General features: G+C 46.2%; 3 protein-coding genes across 10 annotated transcripts in view; 2 read left to right on the forward strand and 1 right to left on the reverse strand.

Annotated features, from left to right (window-relative positions):
* The first annotated feature begins 303 nt into the window (after positions 1 to 303).
* Positions 304 to 15,645, forward strand: POLDIP3 (DNA polymerase delta interacting protein 3). Of its 2 annotated transcripts, none has more exons than XM_072867720.1 (9): positions 304 to 436; positions 3,888 to 4,275; positions 6,702 to 6,776; positions 8,612 to 8,707; positions 10,535 to 10,717; positions 11,640 to 11,717; positions 12,339 to 12,468; positions 13,334 to 13,400; positions 13,755 to 15,645. In XM_072867720.1, exons 1-9 carry the CDS (start codon positions 330 to 332, stop codon positions 13,927 to 13,929), a joined length of 1,299 nt encoding a protein of 432 aa, XP_072723821.1. In that variant the 5' UTR covers positions 304 to 329; the 3' UTR covers positions 13,930 to 15,645. The 2 variants fall into 2 exon arrangements, with proteins under 2 accessions (XP_072723821.1, XP_072723811.1); XM_072867710.1 differs by having other exon boundaries at positions 6,699 to 6,776; positions 13,755 to 15,639.
* A 1,714-nt stretch (positions 15,646 to 17,359) lies between these two features.
* RRP7A (ribosomal RNA processing 7 homolog A) lies at positions 17,360 to 21,045 on the forward strand. Its single transcript, XM_072867791.1, has 7 exons — positions 17,360 to 17,608; positions 17,685 to 17,827; positions 18,102 to 18,227; positions 18,508 to 18,631; positions 19,274 to 19,371; positions 19,795 to 19,993; positions 20,476 to 21,045. The coding sequence occupies exons 1-7, from the start codon at positions 17,557 to 17,559 to the stop codon at positions 20,559 to 20,561; spliced, it is 828 nt and encodes a 275-aa protein (XP_072723892.1). The 5' UTR covers positions 17,360 to 17,556; the 3' UTR covers positions 20,562 to 21,045.
* An 868-nt stretch (positions 21,046 to 21,913) lies between these two features.
* The window catches only part of SERHL2 (serine hydrolase like 2), a 9,942-nt gene continuing 4,115 nt past the window's right edge, over positions 21,914 to 27,740 (reverse strand). For 5 of the 7 annotated variants that reach the window (XM_072867769.1, XM_072867735.1, XM_072867730.1 and 2 more), the window contains 8 exons: positions 27,376 to 27,395; positions 27,094 to 27,168; positions 26,189 to 26,298; positions 25,834 to 25,913; positions 25,442 to 25,476; positions 24,599 to 24,675; positions 23,037 to 23,130; positions 21,914 to 22,708 (listed from right to left, as the gene is read on the reverse strand). In XM_072867769.1, coding sequence (XP_072723870.1) covers positions 22,592 to 22,708; positions 23,037 to 23,130; positions 24,599 to 24,675; positions 25,442 to 25,476; positions 25,834 to 25,913; positions 26,189 to 26,298; positions 27,094 to 27,168; positions 27,376 to 27,395 — 608 coding nt within the window. In that variant the 3' untranslated portion in view covers positions 21,914 to 22,591. Of the gene's footprint in view, positions 22,709 to 23,036; positions 23,131 to 24,598; positions 24,676 to 24,969; positions 25,210 to 25,441; positions 25,477 to 25,833; positions 25,914 to 26,188; positions 26,299 to 27,093; positions 27,169 to 27,375; positions 27,396 to 27,740 lie in introns of those variants that run through there. The other 2 variants (XM_072867753.1, XM_072867744.1) reach the window with 2 other exon arrangements.

Consider the following 27,740-nt stretch of genomic DNA (forward strand, 5'->3'; position numbering starts at 1 on the left):
GGGAGAACCCTATGCGTTAGCTCTGTAGGTCAGGGCGAGCAGTTCCCCACCCCCGCCCCACACCGCACAAGCTAGCTTTGCGTTGCCCTAACTGCTCTGCCCGGTCTCTTGCCCCTCCTGCACCGTGTAACCGCTGCCGACACCGAACCGGGACAGGACGGGACGGGACACGCCAAGGACCGTATGCAAATTAGGGGCCCGGGCGCCGCTGAGGGTTGTGGGACGCTCTCCCCGCCCCCCCCTCGCGTCGCGCACTCATATTAGGCACCCGGGGGCGGGGACTGCCCTACTTCTGGAGGCGGGGCGAGGAGCGGAAGCAGTATGATGTCATGTCCGGGTCTCGCTCGCTGCGTCTTATCGTTGGGCCCCGCGACAAGATGGCGGACCTCTCTCTGGACGAGCTCATACGGAAACGGGGTGTGACGGTGAAAGGGAGGTAAGCGGTCGGGAGGGAAGCGCCCCAGGCCCGGCGGCCCCCGGTCGTTCCTCTGTTCTCCCTTCTGGTCGTTCCGCCCCGGAGGCTGCGGGCCAGAGCCTGCCTCAGCGCCGCCCGGCCCTGTTCCCCGCTCTCGCCTTCCCATTGGCTTATGCGTTGTTCTGTGGGGCCGTGCCTTTGACGCAGATTGGTGGTGGTGGCCGTCGCTCAGGGATGGGGCGGGCTGGGGCCGGGGTGGGGGTCGGTCCCCCCACCTCTCGCCCCTGTGCCTGGCGCTGCCCCGTGGGCTCTAGTCCCCGCAGGGCAGACCCACCCGCTGCCTCTCCCCGTCCCTTCTTGGGCCCTTCTCGTTTCTCCCGAGATTCCTGGCACAGCCCGTCGCTTCACGAGTGCCTCCGACCTGTGCTTTCCCCGCTACCTCCTTCTCCCCGCCAATTAACCCAGCGGTGCTCCCCAAGCTGGGATCAGCAGGGTCTCGGCGCCCCCAATCCCTGAGCCCCCTTGGTATCTGGGCTGCCCTGTAGCTGCAGCAGGAGCTGCTGTTGGGCTGCAGCTCTTCGTCAGGCAGTGCCCTGGGGGTGCTCGGTCCCCCCACAGCTCCCAGAAGTGGTGCGTTGATGAGCGGCACGGTGCATTGTGGGATAGCCGTGGGAGGTGTAGTTGTGCCACAGGGAGCCGTAACTGTAGCAAAGCTGATCGGGATCCGCACAGGCGAGGCTTCAAGCTGCGATGGCTTCATCAAAATTGCTGCCTGGCCCTTGGAAACTGTAGTCTCTGTAGCATAGTTAATGATACTCTGACAGATTGTTCGAAATGCTTGTGTGGATGTGGACTGTGTTACATATTAGCTACAAGATTAGATTCTTTTTTTGTACCGTAGATGTCTCTAGTGTAGGCTGGGCCATTTACTCTAGTGCAGCTGTTGGCAGTTCTTATTTGGCTTCTCCTTTGGTAGCTTTTCATCTTCCCTTTTGCCATAGTCTCTTGGTGCTTCTGAAGATCTTGTCCATGGATTTCTCCTCATCTGTGTTAGCTAAGCATGCTCCTTTTTTTTGTTGTTTTGTTAGGGGTTTTCTTAATTTAATGGTAATTGGGGAATCTTAGGTTTTAACTCTGAATGTGTACATTTATATGTCTAGAGTAGTATTTAGAAAGTTATCTGCTAACATATACTAGCAAAACATTCAAACACATATTTAAATCCTAGTCTAGACAGGGCTTTGGCTTTGCACTTTCATTCATGTTATCCTGTGTATTTGGAACAGTATTATGCTGCTTTATATGCCAAGCACCTCCTTTCTCCTTTCTCAAATCCCTCCTTAACTCTCATTTCTTCCAGGAATTCTTCCTGCTTTTATTTGCTGAACAATAATCCCTCTGCAGCACTGCAAGAATCTTTGTGCCTTGCATTTCTCTGGTTTGTCATGTTTAGCTCACTTTATAAGATTTCTGAGGTAGCTAACTTGACTTTGTGAAGGCTGGATAAACTGAATAAAATTAAATCATTATATCCGTGCTGTTCAGTAGTCTAGATGAAATAACAGATAAATCTTCTGCTATAAAATGTACTAATCCACAAAATATTCAAGCCAGAACTAGGAGTTCTGGAAGGTGTATTAGATGTTTGAGATTCCCTTTTATTTCAGGTGCTGTGGCACAAAATAGTTGATGCTGTTATAGGGTAAGCAATTATGTGTGGAAGAGAGTTGCTTATTAGGATAAACACAAGTCTTCAGAGACGGTGTAATCTTCAGTACAGAGTTTCCTAACCGATTTCATTAGTTCGTGTCATTAACAGTTTTAACTAATCCTGGCTTAAATGCTGATACATATATTTCTGGTTTTACTTTGACCTCTTTTATGCTCATTAAAAAGAACCCCTCAGCAAGCCCTTCTGCAGTACTCTAAGTGAATGCTTTCAACATAGCTAAATTAATGCTTTTTAAAATTGCAAGGGAAGTCTTGTTCTGTGGCTGTTGCTTTATGGATAGTTAGTCTTCTGTATTATTCTGGATATATTTTAATAAATGGTCTTAATACTCCTGTTTCTTCTAGTTAGTGTGCTTTGGCTGTATGAAATTTAGATTTAGAGATTTGGATTCTTAGCTAGGTAACAAAATGGGACCCCAGTCCTAGCTCTCCAGTGATCTGGACACAAGAATGAAAGAGACAGAAGTGGAGGTTCAGTCTTTCATCTCTTTTTTTTTCCTTTGTTTTTTTACAGATCTCTCCACTGAAAATACATGATTGTGAATAACGTTAAGGTTGTAGGGTTAGAACAGGAAATACTGATATAAAGCTGTATGAAGAATTCAAATTGCATAATCATTTGAATTTGTGATGTTAGCCTTTTGAGTATTACAACAAATTTTAGATATCTAGTTTTAGACTTTATAATACTGGACAATACATTTCAGAAAGCAGGTGATCAATGTAGCCCTCTGTAGCTTATTTTGAATTTTAAAAAGCCAACAGCCAGAATATTTTTTCAGTACCTTAACTTTAAAATTTCTCTTACTACTTTGTCATCTTTAAAAAAAAAAAAAAAGAAACCCAATGGAAAAAAGAAAACCTTAAAAAATACTTACAGGAGGAACTGTATTAAAAAATTAGACAAGCTGTTTCCTATTAGGGGAGACTTTGAAAAAGTGAATCAGACCTGTAACAAGAAGCTAGTTTCAGCTTTCACTGCATAATGGGCTGCTTCTTAGTAATGCTTGTGTACAAGTACAAATGCTGTCCTTTCTGTGGGCTGTTATCTTTCTGTGCTCAGTATTGTGATGATGATGTGCTTAAAAAGTAAAGGCCATTGAGTGCAGCAGTTCTGTTAGTAGATTAAAGAAGCAGCAGTGATGTTAAAAAGTAATCTGACTGATAAGTATTCTTGCTGGCAGTTAATCAACTTTGAAACTGGTGGCTTTGAACTGAGATTGGTACTGGTGCTTGTACATCCTAAAATCCAAGCCTCTCTGCTCCCACAAATCTGAACTTGCTGCCCAGAATTCTTGAAATCACATGGAGTTCCATGTTTCCTTTGTATCAGGACATATTATTGTATTACAAAAGATGCTTTAGGAGACTTGCTCAGTCCTAAAGCTAGAAAGTCTGTTTCTGTTCAAGGTTTTCCCCAAAGTATCTAAGTTGTTGATTAATTTTGTTTAAATGTAGTATGTACTTAGCACAGCTGAAGTCAGACCCTTTACTTAAGTTTGTAAATGTGAGCTTAAGGGTGGATTTCTAGAAATTGGTTCCATAGCTGTTTCTGTAGAAAGTAAAATCCAGCATAAAACAGCTTAGGAGCTCTACTGTTGTATTTGGACATCTAACCTGAGTGGATTTCTGTGCAGTAATAATGAGCTTTTGTTTGCAGCAACACAAATACTTTTATTGATACTGTATCACATCTTAAAATGTCTGAAACTCTCTTTTTTCCTTCCCCCCCCCCCGCCAGGCTTAACACAAGGCCAGTGTTTGGAGGTGTAAGATCTCGCATTGGGATCCAACAAAATCTTCTAAATAGATCATCACCAGCTGTCAGCTTCCAGCGGACTTTTGATGCCCGACAGAAGATAGGACTCACTGATGCCCGACACAAACTGGGGGTTAAAGATGCCCGTGAAAAACTGGTTCAAAAGGACGCTCGGTTCAAAATCAAAGGGAAGGTGCAGGACGCTCGAGAGATGTTGAATTCCCGTAAGCAGCAAAGTGTTGCTGCTGAAAAGGTGACCAAAGTGGTGGATGCCAGAGAGAAGATCAGCTTAAAAAGGAGTGCTCCAGCTGCTATCAGCCCAACTATGGGGACAGTAAATCCAGCCATGAAAATCACCAAAACTATCCAAGTAGGTCAAGCAAGCCACCTCTGAGCCCCTCAGTTATTCTACAGCAGTCCAGTAGAAATGATAATTCATGAATATGTTCACATGTTGACAGTAGAAGTGATGGTGATACAGTTCAGTCCAGCCTGTATGGCAGGATTCAGAGCCTTTTGGGTGTCCTTGCAGCTGCTTGGGGCTTTTTGTAGAATCCTAGCTTTCATTTAAATTTTCATTTGAATTTTGGGCCCAATAAAGACTAAAGCAGTGCCCCTGTCAGCATTAAAGTAGTTGTCTTGAATGGTTCAGTAGTCTTTCCCACCTAAACACAAAGAAAATATATGCATTTTCTGTCATTCTTATACCACCCCTCTTTGCAAGTCTGATGTGGTGGATTGTCCTGTCTAGATAACTGGTTTATCCTAGTGGCAGGATAACGGTTTAGAACATACAGCTATGTTTGTATCTAAGAAGATATAAAATCCGATGAGCCCTTCTACAATTTCTTTATTTCTACTTGTCTGGTTTTCAGGAAAGCCCTGGCTTCCAGGGAGTTGCCTGATTACTTGATACATTCCTGCTGAGGCTCAAGATTTATTTCAGTTGCAGTATAATCAGTTGATTATACTGCTGATTTCCTAACCTGCTGATTTCCTTTGACAGTTTTCTAATTTCACTTTGCTATGTGCACAGTAACTTGATTTTTAGCAAAATTCTCTGAGAAACAACTGCTATTGAACTGTGTGTGTATTAGATACAGTAGGTAGAGTCAGAAGAGAAGTTTCCAGACTGTCAGGATTGTTGTTTGAGGAGTGGTTTTGTTCCTCACCTCTGCAAGCATGTAACTGAAGTTCCTAGCCTACCTTTCATTTTCATCTTCCCAAAGATCAACAGTGTGCTTACGTATACCCGGAAAATCTCCTGTTCTCATCAGTTTGAAAGCCTAGATGAGTCTGCTTTCTGTTCACCTGTGGGTTTTGCTCAAGAGCATCAAGCATATTTCTCTAAATTAGCCTAGGAAATTTCCCATTACTCTGCAGGTTTCCTGCCAGGCTGACCTAAGAAAGAGAAAGGACTCTTGTGGCAGTAAGAAGGGCTAATCACAGAGCAATAGAGCAGTCTATTCAGTAGTCTTTAATTAGTAGAGTAATTAGTACTCATGCTGTCCTTCTAAGCCAAATCACCACCATCAGCTATTTGGAGTTGAACATTTTCTACAAAGTTTCTAGGAGTTAAAATAGTTTCCAGAGACTTGGTACAGCAGCAATGTGGTCTGACCTGATTTTTTTATTACTTGGTTTGACCTACAGTACTCTGTTTGTTGAACAACATATTGCAAGAGAAAATATCGTAGAATATAACAGTGATTGGCTATAGACAAAACCGTGCACATGAGCAATTATTTAATAATTTTTTAAAACATTTATACTGCAATTCCAAATTGCCCATGGCCCTCCCCTCTTCCCAAATGTGGGAGGAGAATCAAACTAAAGTATGTTGATCTGAGATGTAGCACACAGCTCTAATGTCCTGTACTGTGGTCTTGTTTCTCATAAAGGAAGGAAAAAAGTCTTTGAAACCCAAAGAATTTCCATAGCTCTGCTGGTGTTTCTGTAGGACAGGTACCCTTGTTCTGAATTGATTAGCAAATTGAAACATGAGGGTGCTGTGGTGTAAGTTACAGTCTAGAGAAAATGCCAATCTGAAGATCTTACTGCCTGTATGGAGTATTTTTGTAAGTAGACCCATTCTTTTCTGTAATGGACAGCTTCCAGCTTTTTCAAAAAACAAAAGGGCAATTTTGAGAGAGTTGCTGCTTGATTTCAGTTGTTGATTAGTACAGCTACATTCCCTGACTACTTCTGTTGTGGTTTCCCTGTTTCACAGGATAACAGGCTGCAGAAGGGTCAGCTACGCTACCCTGTGCATCATTTTATTCCACTACAGCTTATTCCAGCTCTAGTGTGAAGGGACAGTATATACTTCTCCTTTGAAATGGAACAGAACTAAATTGTGTTGTGTCCCAACTTGAGTTTGATGAAATAGGTATCTTTGGTTCCCTGTAGCATGAAAGAAGAGAAGTTTACTTACTGATTTACCCAGTTCATGGTTTTGTGTTGGCAGAAATGTAGATCTAGTCAGTGCTGGCAGGGCTGGAGTTAAGTGCTCTTCCCACTAATCTTGGACTAAAACTCAAGTAATTTGAATCAGTTTCTCTGTGTGGCCTTAGGTTTTAATTTCTTCGATTAAGTGAAGCTATCTCATATTGAACACATTACAGGAAACATAGACATTATCTAATAGCGTATTGTGGTAATATGTTTCAAGAGCAGGAGAGTGAGTTTCATTTAAGTGGTCTCAGGGTATCAAACTAACAGCTCTGATCTTCTGAAGTGGGAATCTGGTGGATTGTAGTGTTTAATGCTTTGGTTCTTTCTCTCTAACTGTAGCAGAAAGCTCCAGTTCCTGGACACTCTCCACCAGCAGGAATGAGGATCAATGTGGTGAACAACCATACACACAAACAGGTGTGTGCCTGCTCTGTGCTCTTTGTTACCTTTGGGGGGGGAAGGAAGGTGTCCATGAACATTGGCAGGTGCAAAGAAAACTTTAAGTAGAAAAGAAAAGTGAGTGGAACTTCCACAGCTTAGCTCCCTGTTCTTGTGTGGTTAAGGTAATTCCATGGTAACTGAGGTTTTCATTTGGTCTCATTGATCTTGATTCCTTGTGTGTTATATGAATGCAAAGTAGGTATTGCCAGTTTTTATCTGTATATGCTAATGTTTTTTTTTCCTAGAGACTGTGACCTTTAGCTCTGATGTCTTTCTGTAAATTTCTCTGTGATGCCACATGAGATCAAGTTTTGGTTGTTTTGATTCACCATCCTGCCAGCCTCTTCAGAGAGTGATATGATTGTACATGGTCAAATGTTCTACAGTGAGGTGGGAAAGGGTATAACCTTCCTGTGAAATCCCAGCTGTGGGTCCCTGCTGGAAACCTGGTAGTGAATGATGTTCACTAGTATTCTGATGTACTATCAAATTTGCCATATCCCTTATCAATCGGACTTTGTCTGAGGAAAACCCTATAATTTGTGCTGTCTCTTCTGGGATCAGTTTTAAAGGCCTTTGTCACAGCCCCCAGCCATTCAGCCACCTTACCACCTTGGGTGCTTTCAGAGAGGAATTACACATTCTTATTACTTATTTATTTTGTGTGTGTACATAAAGTATTATATGAAATATTGGAAAACTATCATTCACAATATTATGTCCTGTTTTGTTTTGGGGGTTTTTGCCTCAATTATGGTAACTTTAGCTATTTGTGTATGTTACCTCTACATTGACTTGCTGCCCTCACCTGTCCCAGATGCTGTCACTTAAGTGTCTTCGTTATTCTGACCTCATCACTATAAGCCTTGAATCCATTTCACTTTGTCTCAAACTCAAGTCTGTTGTCCTGATGGCTAGTGTTTTTCCCAGTTCTTTTCTGCACAATTCTCCTTTGTTCTGCCATCGTTTTTTTTCCACTCATAGCATTTCTGTGACTGGAACAACCTTCCTGTTTGTAAACCAGAATCTGACTCGTGACAACCCACGTATTTTGCAAGCTCTCATTGCTAATCCCTCCATTTTTCTTCACCTTTCTACTGAATTAATGGGAAACTGTTTTGAGTTGTGACTTCTTACGTTCTGGGCAGTGACATGTGTATAGGCTTTTTCTTAACGTTATTTAGAATCTATGAAAAAATACTTGTGTAGGAGTTAGCCTCAGTATTTTAAGGCAGGGCTATGAGCCTTAAGTTGAGCTGGGAAATTAATTATTCATTCAGTAAACCTCCTAGTGCAGTGTTTTCTAGTGCCAGACGGATATGTGCTGTGGAAAGCAGGCTATTCAAAAGGAACGTTTGGTTCAGATTTACTTGGCAGGCATCTGCTTAATTTTAAAAAAACTAATTAAAAAAAATCATACGCACAGGCTTCAACTTTAAATATAGCAGGGTGCTAAAAAGTAAGACATGGAGGCTTTATTCCATTAATGTGGTTTCATCAGTCCTGATGAGGTCTAGGGATCAGAGAAATCTATATGTGGTTTCAGTACACAGGGAAATGTACAGTTTCAGTTTAGTTTCAGTACATAGGGAAATGGCTTTACTGTGGCATTTCTGCAAAAGAAGTTTGATAGTTTTTACACTGGCGTTTTGAAATGGACTTGTGTCCCTTCAGCTCTGTGTCCCCAAGCTGCAAGGACAGGAGTAAAGTCCATTAGCTGAAGAAGACTGAAGGCAAGGGAAAACTACTTATTTTGGAAATGTCTAGATTAAATCTACCTGCTTGTAAACTATTACCTTGCTTCTCTTCAGGGTCTGTATGACATGGAAGATGATGATGAAAGTGTGTCTCCTCTTACTAGCAAACAGATGAAAATCACCACCACAAACAGTTTCCTGCACAACGCGGTAAGGGATTATCTGAACAGTCCCCACCACGCCATGCTCGCATTGGGTGGACACACAGGCTGCAGCTTTACAGGGCTTATGTTCTTTTAAAGTATGTAAACAATGCTTTCTCCTGAAATGTTTGCTCTTCACCCCACCCTTCCCTTTGTGCCAATGCTTCTAGTGTTATTTTTGGGACAGAGTCCTTTTAGGCTAACTGCAGTTTTCTAGGCCTTTTGCAGCCAGAATGTGTGCTTTCTCCCTTGCTGGCAGGTTGCTGCATGTTAGCTCTTTACTTTCTTCTTGTTGGGGAAGTGCTTTGAACCTATCTCGTTATTGTTTGAGCAGGCAAGCAAGGGAAGCTTTCTGCTGCTTCTAGAGGCTGGACATCAAAGCAGGAAATCTCTTGCCCTGCAAAATCTTGGTTGGCAGCTTGTTGGGGAGTACTGATGCTCTGGAGAAGATGGAATTTCAACACAGACAAATGCGAGGTCTTGCTCTTGGGATGGGATAACCTTCTGCAACTTAAGCTAAGAACTGACTGGCTAGAAAGCAGCTTTGTAGGAAAGAGGCTGGGGGTCCTGCTGGGTGATATACTAAGAATGAGTTAGCAGTGCATCCTTGCAGCCATGAAGACCAACTGTAGACTGTATATTAGTAAGATCATAGCTAGCAAATCAAGGAAGATAATTATTGCCATCTGTTTGGTATTTTGAGAATGCACCTGGAGTACTGTGCCTGATTTTGGGCTCTGTGATATGAGACTGACAGACTGGAACTAGTACAACAGGGTGGTCAGGGCGCTGAGGAGAGGGTGAGAGAGCAGTGTCTCTTAAGGCTGAGAAGAGAAGGCTGTAGTGAGATCTGTCCATGCACTTTCACTGCCTAATAGGTGGTCATGGAAAAGGCAAAACCCAGGTCCTTTTCAGGAGCGAACAGGGAAAAGATGAAACAACAAATGTGTTGCAGCAAAAGAAACCCTAGTTAGATATGGGGGGAGTTGTGCAATTCTCAGGGTATTGGTCAGCCTCTGGCACAGGGACCCAGAGAGGTTGTGAAATCGCTGTTCTTGGAGATATTCAGAGTTTAACTGGATGAGGCCCTGAGCCAACCTGATATGTCTTTGAAGCTAGCCCTGTTTCAGACATGAGGGCTGGACATGGGTTTGTCCTAAATTATTCTGTGGTTCTAAGAAAGCAAATTAATGTGGCTTTTACAATCACATAGTTTAGTGCAGTGATTATCCCATGGTTTTTTCTCATGTTGTGTATTCAGAATAGAGTTCCTGGCCATTTGTGATCCTTAAAATCAGCCTTATGGGTTTTTTTCAGGAGTAAATGTGTTATTTCAGTGTTCACAGCAGCTGCCAAGAACAATTTTTATTCTGGCTTTAAACTCCCCAGGTAGTTCCAACTAGAAAACTTATGCTCCATGTCTTTGTGTGCCCGAGCTTCGTGTTTCTGAAGAAGTATTGCTGTTTGTACTAGGGCAGCTCAGTCTTACTGTTAATGAGCAATCTTTGTGTATACTTCATAAAGTATTTGAAAATCTTTGTGTAAAAGGAGCTTTTAAAATTGCACTGGTAAAGTTCATTTAAGAAGAATATGAAACTAAACAGTGCTCGTTAGTGAGGGAAGTGTTCTTTTGGGATAAACATATGCCCAGAAACTTCAGTTGATTTTTGTCTCAGAGCTGAAGGTCTCCAGCACTGTAGTGGTTTTGACACCGGGAAGAACATGCAGTTCTTAGTGCATGCTAGTAAGTCACAACTGCTGTTGGTGCTTGAAGAGGAGGGATGACTTTTGTAGCCTGCAGCTCTCAGAGATACTTTATTCTTTCTTCCTGTAGACTGGGCTGAGTGGCAATAAATTCTCTCTGTCCAAGACTGTTCCCCTGACTAAAGTGGTCCAGAATGATACATACACAGCTCCACCTGCACCTCCCTCTCCTATGCGGACGAAGGCCTTGACAAACATGTCCCGGACCTTAGTGACAAAGGAGGAGCCTCCAAAAGAACCAGCACCTGTTGAGGTGAGCTTGGGGAGGTGGGAGGTGCTCTTTATAGAAGTCTTCAAAACTTGCTGTTTATTGGTTATGCAAGCAGCGCTCTGCCTGCATTCCACCATTATTTCTGGGACTCCATCAAGTTTATTCAGATAACTGCAACCCATGTCCCAAGAATTTGAAACACATCTAAACATCCTTTTCTTCAGCGTTTGAGAGACTGGGAATTCTCAGTTAATGCATCTTGCTTTTCTCAACTTTTTTATCTAGCATGGGAGCACATGGTCCTGGAGGAATCCATGTTACAAGGAGGTGGCAGTTGTTGTTTGGACACTCCTTGGAGGCTTCCATGTCCCTAGGAATAGTGTTCTAACACTACTAGTTACATTGTCTTCCGTCCGTTCCTGTTAGCAAGGAGAAAAACAGGATTCTTCCAAATACAGCTTCTTGCTGTCCACAGAAGACCTCTCGGGCTATTTGTAGACAACCTGCTTGGAATTGCTTTGCCAAACTGCCTGATGTTAGGTGCAGGTAACCCACCAGGTGTTCCCAGGCATGTAGAGTTCAGCATGCACTTGAGGGGCTGGAGCCATATTTTGGGGTTTGCTGGCTGGTGTAGAGTGCAGCAGAGATGTGCTTAAAAGTGTGGGCATGACCAGAGAGTACTGTGTCTATGCAGATTAAGTTAGTGTTATACTTGGGAATGAAAGAGAAAAGTTAATTCAGAGAGAAATTAGCATGGAAAACGGGCTCCTTTTCACCATCAGATGAGCTGGGCTTTTGTAAGCATTGATACTTCCCATTACTAGCTGTAGCTCTCACCTTTGTGTCTGTGTACGGACTTTCCCAGACATCCCTTTAATGACTTTTTTAATGCTTTCTCTGCTGTGCTGTCTTGCCTGCTGCATTTGTGACCTTTTTTATGCGATGCATTTGTTTGTGTTGGCAGCTGGCGTTCAGTCCTTTAGAAGGCACAAAGATGACTGTGAACAATCTGCATCCTCGAGTCACAGAGGAAGACATTGTTGTGAGTGTTGCTTACTGCCAAACTGTGGATGAGTGACTCTTCCTTCCCTTAACCTACCTCTTTTGATAAATCACTTGATCTATGGTGAATGCAATGAAGAGGGGTATGACATGGGTTTACTTTCCTTGCAAAAACTTTTAGAGTACCTGATTTTTTTTGTTTTAGTTTTTGTTCACTTTTTAAAGTGTGTGCTTAAGTTGGGACAAAATACTGTTTAGAGGGCGTACTGAGATAGCTGGCATCACTTAGAAGAGTTCATGCCAAATCATGCTTGGTGGCATCCTCAAACTTATGCCCCCATCCAGATTATCTAGGTGCTTCCATTCTCAGCAGGCTGAGAACAAGCCTGGTCTTCATGTGTGACAAACAGCGTAGAATACTGGCCTTGAACTTTTCTGTTTGTGTTGGTAGCAGTATGGAGCTTTGTGCAACGTGTATAACTAATGCCATGTACTCTTACTGTAGCAAACACAAAATATGGCAAGTGGCAAGATTCTGCAATGTGTTGACTAAGCAGGATGGGTGGTGCAATTAGGAAATTCAGCCTTTCTCACTCACTGTCTTTGGCTGAAGTGGTGCCTTTTGATGTGACCATGGTCATGACTAGCTCTCTGCCCTCAGGAGTTATTCTGTGTGTGTGGCGCTCTGAAGCGAGCCCGGCTGGTGCACCCTGGAGTGGCTGAGGTAGTATTTGTGAAGAAAGAAGATGCTATCACAGCATATAAGAAATACAACAACAGATGCTTAGATGGTAAGTTTTGAGGCCAGAGTTGCATTTAGGATAGATAAATCGACAAAGACTTTTCTACTTCAGTGGGGAGTTCAAAAGCATCTTAGATGCTCATATGTTACCAAGAGAGAGGAAATGCCAGAAAATCAGTTCAAGAGCTAGACAATGTAATAAGCTCCTGTGTAGCTAGCTGAATATATGTGCAGTTTATTTAAGGGAAATTTTAAAAGTTTTCCTAGAAGGAGAATGCTCAAAGCTAGAGGCAGGGTCCCAGTGATTCTGCTGGTCTGACTTCCAGATTAAATTTCTTTTGATTCTAATCCAGTGCCAGGAGCTAGACAGTCCTTAGGAAGGCTTTACCTGCTTACAGAATAGCTGTTTGCAAAGTACAAATAAAACTAACATTTGCAAAACTCTCAAGGTGTAGTCAGAGATGTTTTGAATCAGACCTGTAAAACAATTAGCGTCAGCTTCTCCATAAACTTTGAACAATGCAGTTGTTAATCTGGATCTGTCTGCAATGTTGTTATAGGCTGAAATCAGCTGTTAATTTTTAGCTGGAAATAGGTGCTTTTTCTTTCTCTAGAAGAGTGATGTTATGAATGTCAGATGAGGAGCAGACAGCTGAGAATGGGAGATTCTCTTCTGTCTCTGCTAAGGGTTTTGTACCTGTATGTATTTTCTTAATTAGTGTGAGTCTTAGTATTGTACTGAGTGTTTCAGTGGCATTTCTGTTGCTGTGATTTTGCAACAAAAGATGTATCAGCTGTTCTTTCTCATGTTTCCCAGCATGTGAAACTCTATTGCTTGCGCTAATGTGTGATATTTCTGGGGTCTTGCCTTACCATGATTCTGATATAAGGACTTTTTAATTGTGTTTGTTTAGGTCAACCAATGAAATGCAATCTTCATATGAATGGGAATGTCATCACCTCAGACCAGCCTATATTGCTGTAAGTGTCCTTTGGGTGGGGGGAAGAACCAAACATGTTTGCAGGTTCTGTTGAGGAGAACCTGAGGGGAAGGGAGGAAAACTGTTGGCAAATTATCATCCCATGAATGTTCTCCTTCTCTTCCTCTCTGTGGTGCTCTGTGTTGAGCTGAGTGCAATATAGCTTGACTCCATAGTGTTCCCAGCCCTGGGGCTCAAAACAAGTCTGAGATGAGGAAGTTTTCTTGCAAGGAAAGCATATTTAAAACCTCTATTTCTAATATTGGGAAGGGGGCAACACCAAGAATAGTAAATGCAGGCATATTAAATTTTATTTCATAATGTGGTTAAATACTGCTTTTTTTTAATCCTCTAGCCGATTGAGCGATACCCCTTCAGTGAAGAAGGAAGGGGAACCACGCCGGTCAAGTGCAAGCGCCTCCTCAAATCCCCCAGCTGAGGTGGACCCTGACACTATCTTGAAGGCACTCTTCAAATCCTCAGGGGTCTCTGCCTCTGTGCAGCCCACAGAATTCAAAATTAAACTCTGAGAAGGGGGAGCGAGCAGTGGACTGGAAAACTCATTTAAGTTGGGGAATGAGAAAAGTGCAGGAGTGCAGATGTTATTTGCATTTGCCTGCCTTGAAATTTTTTGTTTTCTATGATCGCTACCTTACTGTACAATAGTGTTTCCTCTTGTGTGTGTACTTTCTGTTTTCATAGTTGGAGTTTTCTTCCATGATTTTTTTCCAAAAGAATAACCTCCCCCTTCTGCCAGTAATGTATTACCAAGCATATACCATGTAACTCCCTCCTTTACTCCAAAGCCCCTAGTGGCCATTAAAAGTGCACATAGACTTTGAGGAAAGGAGTGGTGATCTCCTTCTCTTTTCTTCTGACTGACCTTTAACTAAAAGGTGCATCCCCTTGATTACCAACAGGCAAGAACACCACATTGTATCTGGCACAGCAGTTTCAGAAACGAAGTCAGGTGTGGCTCCATACAGGAAGCACCATCTTGCATCTTTGACTCGTATGCATTCGGTGGCATACTACTTCATTCTGGCTGTTGGACATTTTTCTGCTCAGCAGCTGTGACATTGAGAAGAAGCGTGAAAAACTGAGTTTCCCGCTCTGTATACCAGCCAACAGAGGCATCAGGCAGGAAGGACATATGCACAAGTGCACCACCCATTGTGCTATGGGAGGGATGCTTCAACTCTGGTAATGCAGAGGTGGGGGGAAGAAAAAGGCTCTGGCATTTGTACAATTAATATATTAGCCCTGTAAGGTCAGGCTCAGTTGCTCTCTTCTTTCTGGACTGAAAAATAATAACCAGTCTTGTGTTCAGAGCTAGAGGAAATCCAAGTGTTTTACTCCCATTAAACTGTATTGCATCCTCCTGCTGATGCAGGGACATTAATTTTTTTTCTTGCCTTCTAACTTGCGCAGTGTTCTGTAAAAAGGAAGGAGCTGGGGCCTTTTTCAGCTACTAATACGTAGAAAGCAGTCTTGTGCCTGAGAACTCACTTCTTGAGATGTCATTTGGGCAATGTTTGGCTGCTGTGCGGGCATGCTGCTCCCATGCATGGATTTGGAAGATGATTGCTGCACTTCATGGCTTCAGGGAGAGGTTTTGGAGAGGAAAGCAGTTAGCACTCTAAGGAACACATAGGGAGAAGAGTGATAAGCAAGTCCCATGCAGAGCAGTAAGGGATGTACCTTGGGGCAGTAAGCATCTGTGATGAGCCACAGGCCACTAGGTGGCACTTCCAATGCTTCCTTTGTTAGTACAGCATTATTGCCCTGGATATTTGAAGTCCCACTAGCTCCATTCGTTTGTATTTGTTCAAATTGTATTATAAGAGAGGAAAGCTAAGAGCCACTTCCAGAATCTGTTTGGGGGTTGAACTTGATCCTTCTAGCTAGGAGACTAACTGTTCATTCTGTTCAGCTCCACTGAACTTTAATGAACTCTCTGTAACGGTTGTAGGTCCAGATTCCATGTCTTGGTCAACCCTATTTTTCTTTTGCTTTCCTGTTCTGTATTAGCTCTTTGCTCTATCTAGCTCGTGCAAACCATTCCTCTATCTCACTGTATCCCTTTTAGCCATGGAACTAACTGAGGACTTGGCAGGACTTGTTTTTTCTGAAGTACTCTTTGGCTTGGAAGCCAATGACATCGTTATTGGTAGGGTGCTTCATGTGAACAGCAGATGTTTGTAGGAGAGGGGACCTAAGACAGCTATTGTTCTCCTTTTTTAGATTGCCCATAAAACACCTGTGTTTTATTAAAAAAAGTGGGGGGAGGGGGAGGAAGCATTAGGGGTTCCAGAAGATAATGTATTACCTGTTTCTGAATAAACGTTTGTTATACAGAGAGTGGATTCTAAGCCTTTTTAGATGCTGTGAAGCAACTAAAGATAGGTGAAGTTGTTCTGACATTGAATCAAGCATGCTTTTAGAAGAATATAGAAACTTCGAAACTGATGTGATGAAGAGCAAGAGGAGTATATGGATGAGAGAATTGATACTCATAAACCTTTTAATCTGGATCATCAAAATTAGTAGCTGATTCTTGCTACTAAGTGGGAGCAGTCTGTGTCCTCACCTAGTTCCAATTCTGTTGTCACAGAAAAGAAAAAGAATGGCCTTTGTTATTGACAGCCTAGTAATTTAAAAGGTAATTTTATTAAAAAAACAAACCCACAGCTGTGAAATCGGGGTACCTGTTCTAGCTGAAGTAGGGTACTTTAATTATTGGCTAGATAGAAAGCTGTGGAAATGTGAAGACATATTGTGAGTGCATATCTTGTATCTTCTTAAAGAATGGGGAGATTCAAGCATTTTTTGATAGATTCATGTCCATTCCAAAAGCCAAACAGCAAGATGCACTTTGTAACTTGCTGTTAAATTGTGCGTTGTGTTTAGGTTAGCCATGAGAAATTATGATATTAACATATTTCCTTGGAAGAACTACTGCTCTGTTCTCTAGCTCTGTGATCTATGGCAGTTTAGTGTATTTTTTTTAAATCTGTGAAGTCATTGATTATTGGAACACCACTCCATGATTTGTCTTACAGCAATGTCTTGGTGTGCATTGCTGTTCCTGTTCTCAGTCAGCTCTCTGAAGTTATCTGAGTCTTCTAATACTTCATAGTGCGGCTTCTTTCATTGGGCACTGAAAGAGTAAGGAGTTATTTCTAGTCCTTTTCAAGCAGTTCACCTTGCAGCTCTGCAGTTTCTCCTGGCTATCCTGCAATTATCATGCTAATCTTGTTGGCATTCCAGTTCCACTGAGCTTACCTATCACCTTCTGACCTCACATCTATGCACATTTGCCCTCATGCAGCATGGTTATATATTTTTTTGTTCAGTTTTTTTCTGGGCTGTTAGAGATTATGAACTCGCATATGAAACACTGATTGCTTGCACTAATTCAATATGGCTGGCCAGGACAGGTGGTAGGTAATTTGTAATAAGTGTTTCTCTCTGCCGCCCCCCCCCCCCCCCCTTTGCTTTTTCAAAAACATGCTGATTTCTGAAGTGATGCCACAATTTGCAAGTTTGTCTGGTGTACTTTAGTGGCTTTTGCATGTACCATTTCTTCTGATAATGTTGATTAACTTGGATATTTGTTTGGTGAGTCAACTCTCCATGTTATTTCTTACTTTCACTGACCTTTTTTTCACCTTGTACATATTTCTTGCTTCAGTCTTTATTTTGGAGTGATCCTGTCTTCCATTCAGTCATAAATACAAGCTCCTCTGTAAAGGTCTCTTTTTTGCTTTTCTTGATGAACAAGAGTCTTTAAAACCAGCTGTTCTTACGGTTGTCTCTGAATGTTTTTATGTATCTTTAAGATGTATTTCTTCTTTCATTTGCCTCTCTAGGATTAAGCACATCGCCTGTGTTTTACACTGTTCAGGTCTTCATTTTCAGAAGTGTTACGCTAGATGATGGTGTGTAATAAGCTTTCTTACAGAGCGTCCTGTAAAATGCTCTGGATTGGGAAACTTTTTTGTTACATTCACCAGCGGGCGGTGGCGGCTCCCTCAGCGCCTTTCAGGCGCTGCCCGCGCTGAGGGAGCCGCCGCCGCCATTAGCAGCGCAGCGCTGAGGCGGGGAACTACAACTCCCGGCGGCCCCCGCGCCCAGCCGCTTCCCGCCGAGCTAAGATGGCGGCCGCCATGGAGCGTGTGGTTGGAGCGGCGCCGCCGGGCTACACGGGTGAGGAGGGGGTGCGGGGCGCAGCGGGGAGGGACCGGGGTGGCAACGGGGTCTTTAACCGGTGCATCGTCCGCAGCTCTGGCGGTGAAGTTCGGAGAGCGGCAACGCTCGCCCCACTGTCTTTTGGTGAAGGAGCACCAGGTGCGGGAAGGGGCCGGCACCACGCACCCGCCTCGCCGCACCCTCTTCGTCCTCAACGTCCCCCCGTACTGCAGCCCGGTGAGTGAGGCTGGAGCGGCCCGTGGGCGGGGGTAGGGTTGTCTCACCGGCGCGGGGCTCGGTCTGGCGGCGGGGGCGGCTGGAGGCCGTGGGCATCGCCTCAGGGGCGCGGGGCCGTGGGCGAAGGAGCCAGGCGTGCCTCGGGGTAGCTGTGGGCAGAGGGGCTGGGGTCGTGCCTCACGGGTGCGCTCTGTAGTCCGTGCGTGAGAGGGTGGGGAGAGGAATTACTCCTGCTTTCCTGTACCGTTTGTTCTCTTTTATTTTCTGTGTCAAGGACTCTCTGTCTAGGCTGTTTGCTCGCTGCGGGTGTGTCCAGTCTGTGGACATCTGTGAGAAGCCAGGGCCAGGAGAGAAAAAAGAAAAAGTCACGTCCAAATTCTTCAACCGCAAAACTGTAACGGTAAAGCTCGGTGGGGGGGAATACTGATGCTTTAGTGGTCAGAATGGGAAAATAACGCAAGCACTCAAAGGTACTATCTGGAACATGAGATATGGGAAAGTATTTGGGGGTATTGGGCAATGTGATTACTTATTTAAGTTTACATTATCTTTTTTTGCTATTCCACTGTAACTTGTGGTTTGATTTTTATTTTATTTTTTTTTTATTTGTACTGCAGCTCCTTGCTGCATCGCCATTTCCCCTGGTGTATCTGACTGGCCTAGGTGTCTTTTTCTTTTAGGGATTTCAGGTAGCATATGTGGTGTTCAGGAAACCAGCTGGTGTCCAGGCAGCCAAGGCCCTGTCACGGGAAGGTCCCTTGCTGATATCAACAGAGAGTCACCCTGTGAAAACCGGCATTAGCAGTAAGTCAGCTCTAGCTATCTTCCTGCTAGGTAGTGTTGGGGAAAAACTATACCTCTTCCTTGCTGAATCCTATCCTGTATGTCCCAGATTAATTCTCACCATTTTGTACCGAGTTGGGAGATGTCTAGTGTTTCATTGTCCTGCCTTTATTATTCACAAGGTAGTAGTCTTGTTGTACTGGATCTTGTAGTCTGGTCCAGTGACCCTATGGGAGAATGGGCAGTTGGTACAATGGAAGGGCAGTTTTCCCCGACATCTTTTCAGTATCACATAGATTCAGAGAAACTGGCTGTATCTTGCCCTCAAAATGGAATCCAGACTCAATAACAGGCACCAGGTGTCTGTCAAGATGACAGCACTTCAGATGTAACCCCTTGACAGGAATGCAGCCCTGAATGTTGCACCTCTTGGGCTTAAGGCTAGCCCACTCCTGCTTGGGAAAATTGCAAGCTCTTCCCATCGCTTACTGGCTGTGGCCTGGGCTGCAAGTTGATTGAACTGTGGCAGTGGGGAGGCTGAACAGGACTGGGAACAGAATGTGTCCTTCCCCACAGCAGTTCTCTCTAGAGCTGCCCAAAGGCATCACGCTAGGGCTTGCTTCTAAAAGAGACTACTGCTGACTTCTGCCCTCTCTGTCTCAGAGTGGATCGCCAGCTATGCGGCCTCGGTCGTGGATCAGGAGGAGCTGAAGGCTGAGGTGGATGCCTACATGCAAGACTATGACAAAAAGATAGCAGAGGTGAGGCCAGGCTGGGGAGGGAACCCAGCTAAGCAGTTTGTTTCGGGACAGGAAGGGAAGAGAGAAGATCTCTCGGTGCCCCAGCCTCAGTGGAAAGGGCAGAGGGAAACATACTGGTTGGCAGGGTTGTTTTACTCCCAGTTGCTGGTGGGCAGTCAGGTCCTGGTTTGGTCCACAACACCTGACCATTCCAACCCAGGGCTTACAATAGGTATCCACAAATAAATTGGGTCCTGGCTGGTGTGCAGCGTTGTGACTGAGAGCTGAATGCCTGTGTCCTTGGTCCTATGGCTTCCTTCAAATCTTGTGCAGAAGCAGGAGCTGTAACTTTGCACGTGTGTAAGGGGGACTGTGGGGGAGCTGCACATTGGGCAGGCTGTCAGTCTGTCTGCACTGAGCTGCCTCACCCTCCTGCCTTTACAGGAAGAAGCCAAAGCGGCCGAGGAGGAGGGCGTTCCGGATGAAGAGGGCTGGGTGAAGGTAACGCGGAAGGGACGGAAGCCCGGCCTGCCCCGAACAGAGGCTGCCAACCTGCGGGTGCTGGAGAGGGAGAAGCAGAAAAGGGCCCGCAAAGAGCTGCTCAACTTCTATGCCTGGCAGCATCGTGAGACCAAGAGAGAGCGTGAGTGTCTGAGTCTCCTCCTACCCTTGTCCATGTCTCTTGTCTCACACTGTGACCCAAAGAGCATCCTTTTTCCTTCAGTGGAGGCTATGTCCAACTGCAGGTGAACAGCTGGGTGGGTGGTTTTGTAAATGGCCTTGCCAGCTCTTGGGGGTCCCTTGCCAGCACCTGTCCTAGCAAGGGCTGCTGGAATATTTTGTGGGAGAGCAGGCAGATCGTGGCTTTCCAATAGGTGTTTCCTCAGTCTGCACAAAGGCAGCCATTGAAAGGGAAAACGAGCCTGTTTCCTCCCCAAGAGGGAGCTGCAGCACTGCCGGAGGTGAACAGCTTGGCACTCAGCCCAGGCGCAAAAGGACCTGCTCTGAGAAGTGTGTGTTTGCGGGTGTTGGGATTGAGCCCCTCCTGGTGTGTAGAAGTGAAGCTCCCCAGGAGAGGGAGATCTACTGCTCCCATGTGACCTGTCCTCTTTCTGCCTGTTTCAGACATTGCCCAGTTGAGGAAGAAATTTGAGGAGGACAAGCAGAGAATCGCGCTGATGCGAGCCCAGCGCAAGTTTCGGCCATACTAAGCTGTGCCGAGCTATTTCTTCAGATACCTGTGCTGGAGAGGGCAGGAGAGATGCCTATGGACTCCAAGTGCCAAAGGATTTCAAGAAATTGAGGCAGCTTCAGGTTGTCCCTGCCCTTGGATCTGAAGTTGGAGATCCCAGCAACCGCCGCTGGAGGGGGGAGTTTCCTTCACTAGCATCGTTATCCTCCTGCTTTCCCAGCCACTGTTCAGCCGTGCGGCACCACTTCCCAGGGTGCTCAGGTTAGGGGCTGAGGCACTTCCTGTGACAACCTGTGATCTCCTGGCCACCCAAGGCCCTCCTAAAGCTTGGTGAGAGCTGGGATTGACCTAGCACAGCCTCTGCAGGTGCAGGGAATGGCTGAAGAACTGTAAATAAACTGCTGCTATGTTCTCAAAACATGGAAATGCCTCTCTTCCCCCTTGGCCTGCTGTGGGGGACAGCTTCTTGCATGCTGGGGTGGCAATTAAAGTCATGGCTTGTATGCCGGTGCTCCTTTGCACATGTTATCTGGGGGTGAGTAAGAAGAGGAAGGAAGTGAGCTTAGGAAAAGCCCAACTGGGAATTTACCAGACCTCTTGTCACAAGCAAAGATCAGTGGTGTGGTACAGAACCCTACCCCTTCCCTTGGTGTTTCCCTTCCAGGCAGCTCCCTCTCAGCCAGGTGTTGAGGTGCCCAGTCTTCCAGCTGTGCGTGGACCTCTATAGCCATGTCTAGCCTAGGCTATGGGAGCTTCTGATGTTCAGCACCATCACTAGAACAAGGTGAGATGGCAGCCTGACTTTAGAGGGAGAAATCAGACTCTCTAAGGCCTGTTTCCACTTAACCTGTCACCAGTCCACAGGAAGCGGGTGAGGATGGTGACAGGCACATCCAGCTGCAGGGCAGTGCTTTTCTGCTGCCCACATTTGTACAGCTTCATACTTGATTGCACCCCAGTGCACTCTGTGATCAGAAAGGGGCTGTAACACACCCCCCTCCCCCCCCAGGGTTTTACCCATTTATTTTACTGCCTGCAGCCTTGATACGGGCATGACCATGAGTGTAAGGTGGAAATGCTGGTAAATTCCACAGAGCTGGGTTAAAATAGATTTGCCCTCCCCTAGAAAACCCACTGCAAATGCAGCTTCCATTGCATGGGGAGACTGCCAGGCCTGCTTGCTTCAGTTGGCTTTTTGCGTCAGTTTAACTAAGAGGCAGATGGATCCTTAATATGCTGTATCTAAGGCAGAATGCATGTAAAAAATCACTGCCTCCTAAGACTGGCGTTGTAGCTGCTTGGGTGAGCATCCCAAAAGAAAGGAGGTTCACTCTCCTATACAGTCAAGATGACAAGAGTTCACAGTGGAAGATTAATCTTTATTTAGAAGGACAGAAGTCATCTCTGCCAACTTTGCCATTATTAGTAGTTCTCCCAGCTGCTTCAGCTAGAAGATTAGTAACTCATTCCCTAGGAGTTCATTGAAATGGCCTTCCATGCCCAGGTGAGCTCTTACTTAAGCTGATTTTTAAACAAGCAGCAGCTCTCAGAGTAGAACAGAGACACTGAGGCCCTCTGAGCTCAGGCACAAATGGAAGTAAGCAGAGAAGCAAAACATTTTCCTGTTTTTTCAGTAAGTCTAAGGAGACTGGTTGCACCATCCTCAGGGAGGAAGTGAGGTGAGGCACCTGTCTCTTGCAATGTTGCAGCTGGTGCTGCTGCTCCCACAGAAGATGCCTCTGCCTGTATTCCTGCTCCATTTCAGGGTGCAAAGTTAGGAGCAAGCAAAGGAAGGGCACTCTGGGCCTCTATCCCTGTACTTGCGGAGCTGGAAGTGGAGGAAGGATTCCTTTTCCCATTGATAACTGAGATACTTTGTGCAGCCCTCCTCCAGGGAACCGTGGGCAGACCTGCTTCCACCTTGCAGTGAGCTAAGTTTAGGAAAGAGTATCATGAAACTGATGTTGGATGTGAGTTAGGAATGGTGATGATTAAGCCGGCTTTTTAGCTCACTGGTCTCCTGGACTGCTGCAGCAGTGATCCTTCTTCCTAGAGCCTGGCTCTGGCATTCTGCGCTGTCAGGAAGTTGCTGATGATCCCAGACACCACCTCGGGCTTGTTCAGGTGCACGAAATGACTCCCAGGCACCTCTACTAGCTGGATATGCTGGAGGAAGAGGACACAAGAAAATACAGACCAGGAAAGTGTTCCCTCAGGCAAGCTGTGCTTGCTGTGTGGTGCTCAGGGGGCAGGGGGGCCCATGGTGAGGCAGGAGACAGGGATGGGAGGACTAAGGAAGAGCTGGGTCCAGAGAGCAGTACTGACTTGGGACTTCAGCAGCAGGGGCAAAGTTGGCTTCCCCCCGTGTGAGGGCTGTACTGTTCAGGACAAATCACCTAGTGAGGGGTGTCCACCAGGATGAGCTGCTTCTTAGCTGCTGCTCCCAGGTTGGTGGTGCATAGAGTGGAGATGCAAGGATGGAGTTTGCTCTCACCTCTTTGAGGGTAGACTCAAATGCCTCCTGTAGAGCTTTCACAAAGTGATTTCTGCTGTCTCGCTTGTGTGGTGCCAAGAGTCCATCTTGTGCTCTGAAAAGCAACAGCAAGGCTCAGTACAGCACATAGTGTGCCTCTGTCTTTGCCGCTGTCCTGGGCAGAAGCGGTGTCCCCAGGACTGGGGGGCAACAGACCCAATGGCTCTTTCCAGGCTGCTTTTAAACAGCAGAGTTACAGGGTCATACGTGGTAGTCAGAGGAGCACTGCACAGTTTGGCTAAGCAGCTCTATCTGTTTAAAACCTTGGGTGATTGCCTAGTAGTATCAGAGTGGAGACTAGTTAAATATTATCCCCCAAGGGCTGGCTCATTAACTGGTCTGAGTATGTCATCCCCTGCCCCCACTGTGTCTTCTACTCTTTTTCCTTCCAGCCAGCTTCTACAGCTCCCCTCTCCCTTTCCCTACTCCATGCTGCTGTCTTAAACAGGGTGTGCCCTGCTTGGAGAGGGAGGTACCAGGGCAGTCCTCTTGGAGAGGCCAGCATTAGACGTCCTGCAGAGTTAAGATCATGCTGCCTCCTACCGTGACGCAGGTGATGGGACAAGGTGGCATCACAGGCTCAAAGGGATGTACTCTGTATGGCCCAGAGGACTTGTCCTCATGATGATGTTGCATTTCTGGACAAGCAGGAAAATCCTTAAGCTCCTACAATTTCAACAGACCAGGGAAGCCAAAACTGCACCTAATTTCTCAACTTCTAGCATGTTCTTTCATTTCCTAGAGAGTCTTTTAACAGCACCACACAGGCCAAGACAGCCACACCCCTGCACATCTTGTCCTCCAAGGAGATGGGAAAAATGCAAAGGAGGACTGGCAGAACCAGCTACCCACCCAGACAGCTTAACAGCTTGTGGAGCTCTGTGCAAGCCACTGGCTACCTCCCCACAGCTCCTCCCTGCCCTTGGCACTGCAGGGGAGAGCTTGCAAGAGCTGGGTCAGGCCAGGAGTTCCAGGATGAGCTGGAGGAGGTGGAGGCTGCCATGGTTTCACCTGTTTGCTCAGGCAAGAGGTTTTTGGGTTTGGAGAAGTGGGTAGGCTGGGTTGCTGTGACTGGGGGAAGAGCCAGGCCAGGAGGAAAGCATGTAGGAGCAGTGCTGTGCAGGGTCATGTGTTTGCCAGGGCCCCTTGCTGTAGGGCCAAGGGACGGAAAGTCATAGGACAGCAGCATGAAGGCATGAGCGTGGGGAGGACAGGGCAGGTCCAGCATTTCCTCATTCAGCCTTGCACCAGGGAGGCCCAGCGTGAAAATGCAGTGCCAGGCTGGGAGGAGGATGTGCCAGCTGCTCTCTGCCTGCTCCAGGAGCCTGCCCAGCCCAGGGCAGTGGTGGGCAACTAGGAAATGCTTCTCACATGTGAGGCTGTATTGTTGTGCCAACTGGCCCGAAGGTCTAGGTGGCCGCTGCAGAGGAGGGGGTAGCAGAGGACTCCTTCCTAACCTTCATCCCCTCCACCCAGGGCTGCAGGGAGGCATCGAGGGTTGGTTTGGCTTGTGCCTCACTCACACAATGATGAGAACCCGGTCCTGAATCTTCTGCAGGAGCTTCACACACTGCTCCACTGTGAAGGACTCTTGACTCTGCTGCAGGTGCAAAGACAGAGCAAGCGGCAAAGGTCAGGGACAGCAGCTGGGGGCAGAGGGAGTCCCTGACCCCTGCTGCACTAGCGGCTCTGAAGGCAGAAGTGCCTGCGGCCCCAAAGCCGCTGTGCTGGGACATGACAGGCGGCCAGGCTGCGCACAAGAGTAGCTGGCTCTGCAAAGGCTCCTTCTGTCCAGCTGCGTTTCAGGGCTGCCAACAACGCTGCCTGCTGGGAATGCAGCACATATAGGAACGATCTCATAGCAGAGAAAAGCTTTAAAATCTTTTTACTAAAAAGGAGATGGTACAATACTCTGGCTTTCATAGCCTGGCAGTAGCACAGGTAGAGGAGGCCCTACTTGCTCAAAAGTGGCACAAAGCTATCAGGATATCAAACATAAGGACTTTGCTTCGCGCTCTCTCTCACATACGGGTGATCTGACAAAGAAGCTGACCAAAAGCATCCATCCATCTGCTGCCTGAAGAGTTACAATGGCAGGAAAATGTGGCCAGGAGGCCCTGGGGCAGAGGAACTGCTAAAAAAAAAAAATCTGTAACATTTTCCAGTGACTCTGTAAGCTGAGTCAGTTCATGATCAAGTGCAGGCTCTTTTAACAGCAGCATTTAAGAGATGTGGGAAGCAGAAAGTAAACAGTTGGGTGGAGGCAGGGCCTAGGCTCAGTGAGCGGGCCTCCACTATCTCTGAGTTTTCTATAAGCTCAGGGCTCAGAAGCAGCAGGGCGCATATGTCAGAAGAGCAATGCTCACCGTACGGACTCTCATGTCTCTGTTATACACCAGTCCTGGAATGAAAAAAACAAGATAAGGTTTTCATGTCTCAGAGGAACAGGAGCTGCTCTCCTCCTCCTCACCTTTGGGGTCTGCCCAAGACTTTTTGAGACAAGAGGAACAGGATTAATTCAGATTTTCCCTTTTTTTGATTTCTTTTCTTTAGCCGTTCTAGGACTCAAGCACCAACCCCAGTTGCTGAGAATGGAGAGCTCTGCCTCCAGACCTAATTGATCCCATTCAGGCGGCATAAACTTGTAGCTAGGGCACCCTGTACCCTGTGGAAGACAATAGCTGTTGGCACCACTCCCTTCCCACACCCAGCATTGGCCCAGCGCTGTGATGAGCACTGTCTCCAAGCAGCCCCTTACCAGCGGGTGTCTCAGTTGCTCCTCGCTGCAGTAGGATTGCCCCACCCTCTGCTGTCAGATGTCTGTTTGCTTCTAAGAGCCTGGGGGAGACATGGCAGAGAGATTGTTCTGCTGGAAAAGGGAGGAAGCGAAGCGAAAATGGCATGACAAGGTGACAGCGAGCTCTCAGGCTGCTTCAGAAAAGAGCAGGAAGAAGCAGCAGCTGCTGGCAGCAGAAGCAAAAGGTCTTGCTGAGATTCCAGAGGAGGACATGAAAGGGGAAGTGCAGGGACAGTTTCCCTCTCTCGTTCATGTGGCCGTAACTCTGTCCAAGGTGAGGGCAGGCAGCAAATGAAGAGGACAGATGGGAACCCACCTCTGCAATGCTGCTTCGGGGCTCAGTGCTTTGGGAGTTTGCTGCTTTGCCTCTAGGCTCAATAATCTGTCAATCACCATCCGTTTTGATTTCAGCCATGCCTCTGTGTCCTGAAACAAAGAGAGGTAGGAAACAGGAGTAAACCCTCTCTTCTGAATCGTTTTACCCTTTATCAGAGGGTAGAAGATGATATTTCACCCTTCAGCATCCCTCAGAACTGGTACCAGTTACAGACATCATATTAAAAATGCCCATTTCTGAGGAAAAGGGAACAGCAGTACTTAAAAGGCAAGGTAGGAACAGAAAGCTAAGCACTGCTGTAAAGAACTTATTAACTTTTTACCTCTGCAATCTTTTCTACCCCTTCCTACCTCACTTTTGAGCTGAGGACAACTGTCCAAAAGAACAAGGGAAATCTGGTATCTTTTGTCTCTCTGACCCTGGGCTTCTGTCCCACTTCTGCCAATCAAAGCCCCAGCATCTGGTAGTGATGATGACAGGTTGGGAATGTAGTTTTATGTCCTGCCAGGAACCAAAAAAGAAATACACCAGTCCTGCACCCAGGTCACCCAACAAGCTGTTGGCAAAAAGACAACCTCGGCTGGCAGTTGCTTGGACAGAGGTTCCAGTTCCCTTTGTACGAGGGCATGGCACAGACAAGTGAATTTCGGTGCTGAGGGACTGCAGGATGTGGAGCACTACCAAGTGTCCCCCAAGGGCCACCCTAAGCAACGACCTCAGTCCATGGAGCAGATCTGTGCCTGCCAAAAGGAAGAGCCCTGAGACTTGTGTGACCTGCCAGGAACTAGTCACATCAGTGCTTTCTCTAAACAAATGAGGGAAAGAAAGAAAACCTTTTTTTTTTTAATTTAAAAAAGGGAAGGGAAGTACATGTGAAATCTAACCTCTGGAGCTAGCAGAAAGCCAAGATTTTCCAGCAGGATCAGCTTGTCCACCATCTCAGGATAAAGGAAACAGAACTGAGGAGAGATTAAACAATACGAGAGAAAGAGAAAAGCTGAGCATTGAGTGGTGTCTTCGTCCTGCTACACTGGAGACGGGGTCAGGGAAGAGCCTCTCCTCCCCTGAGATCCAAGTCCCACACAGTCTGTCCCTTCATTCCTCTCCCATTTGTTGTTCCAGCTGCAGAAATCACAAACCCCATGAAGGAAGGATGCTTTACTCACCATTCCTGCCACTGACCCACCTGCAAAGGAAAGAATTATGCTCAGTTATGCACTGGACACCCCCTGGTAACAGAAACTCCCCTTCCCCACAGCAGGAGCTGCCTTAGAAGCACAAATGCATGTTGTACCAAGGGACAAAGCCCCAGCTACAGCGTAGAGCTCTCCCAGCCCGTAGAAGGCAGGCAGAGAGCAAGGCTATTGGCCAGCTGGAGTCCCCATCCTGCACCATCCCCATCTCCCTTTCAGACAGCAAACCAGGGCGGAGTTACTAGTTAAAACAGTATGGTGTGCAGGTACTGTGAGCTGTGGCCAGAGCAGCCCTGGGGAACAAAACCCAAATCATGGCAAAACCCTATCACGTCCCA

Source organism: Ciconia boyciana, chromosome 1 (assembly GCF_034638445.1).
Source record: "Ciconia boyciana chromosome 1, ASM3463844v1, whole genome shotgun sequence".
In the NCBI taxonomy this organism is placed as follows: Eukaryota; Metazoa; Chordata; class Aves; order Ciconiiformes; family Ciconiidae; genus Ciconia; species Ciconia boyciana.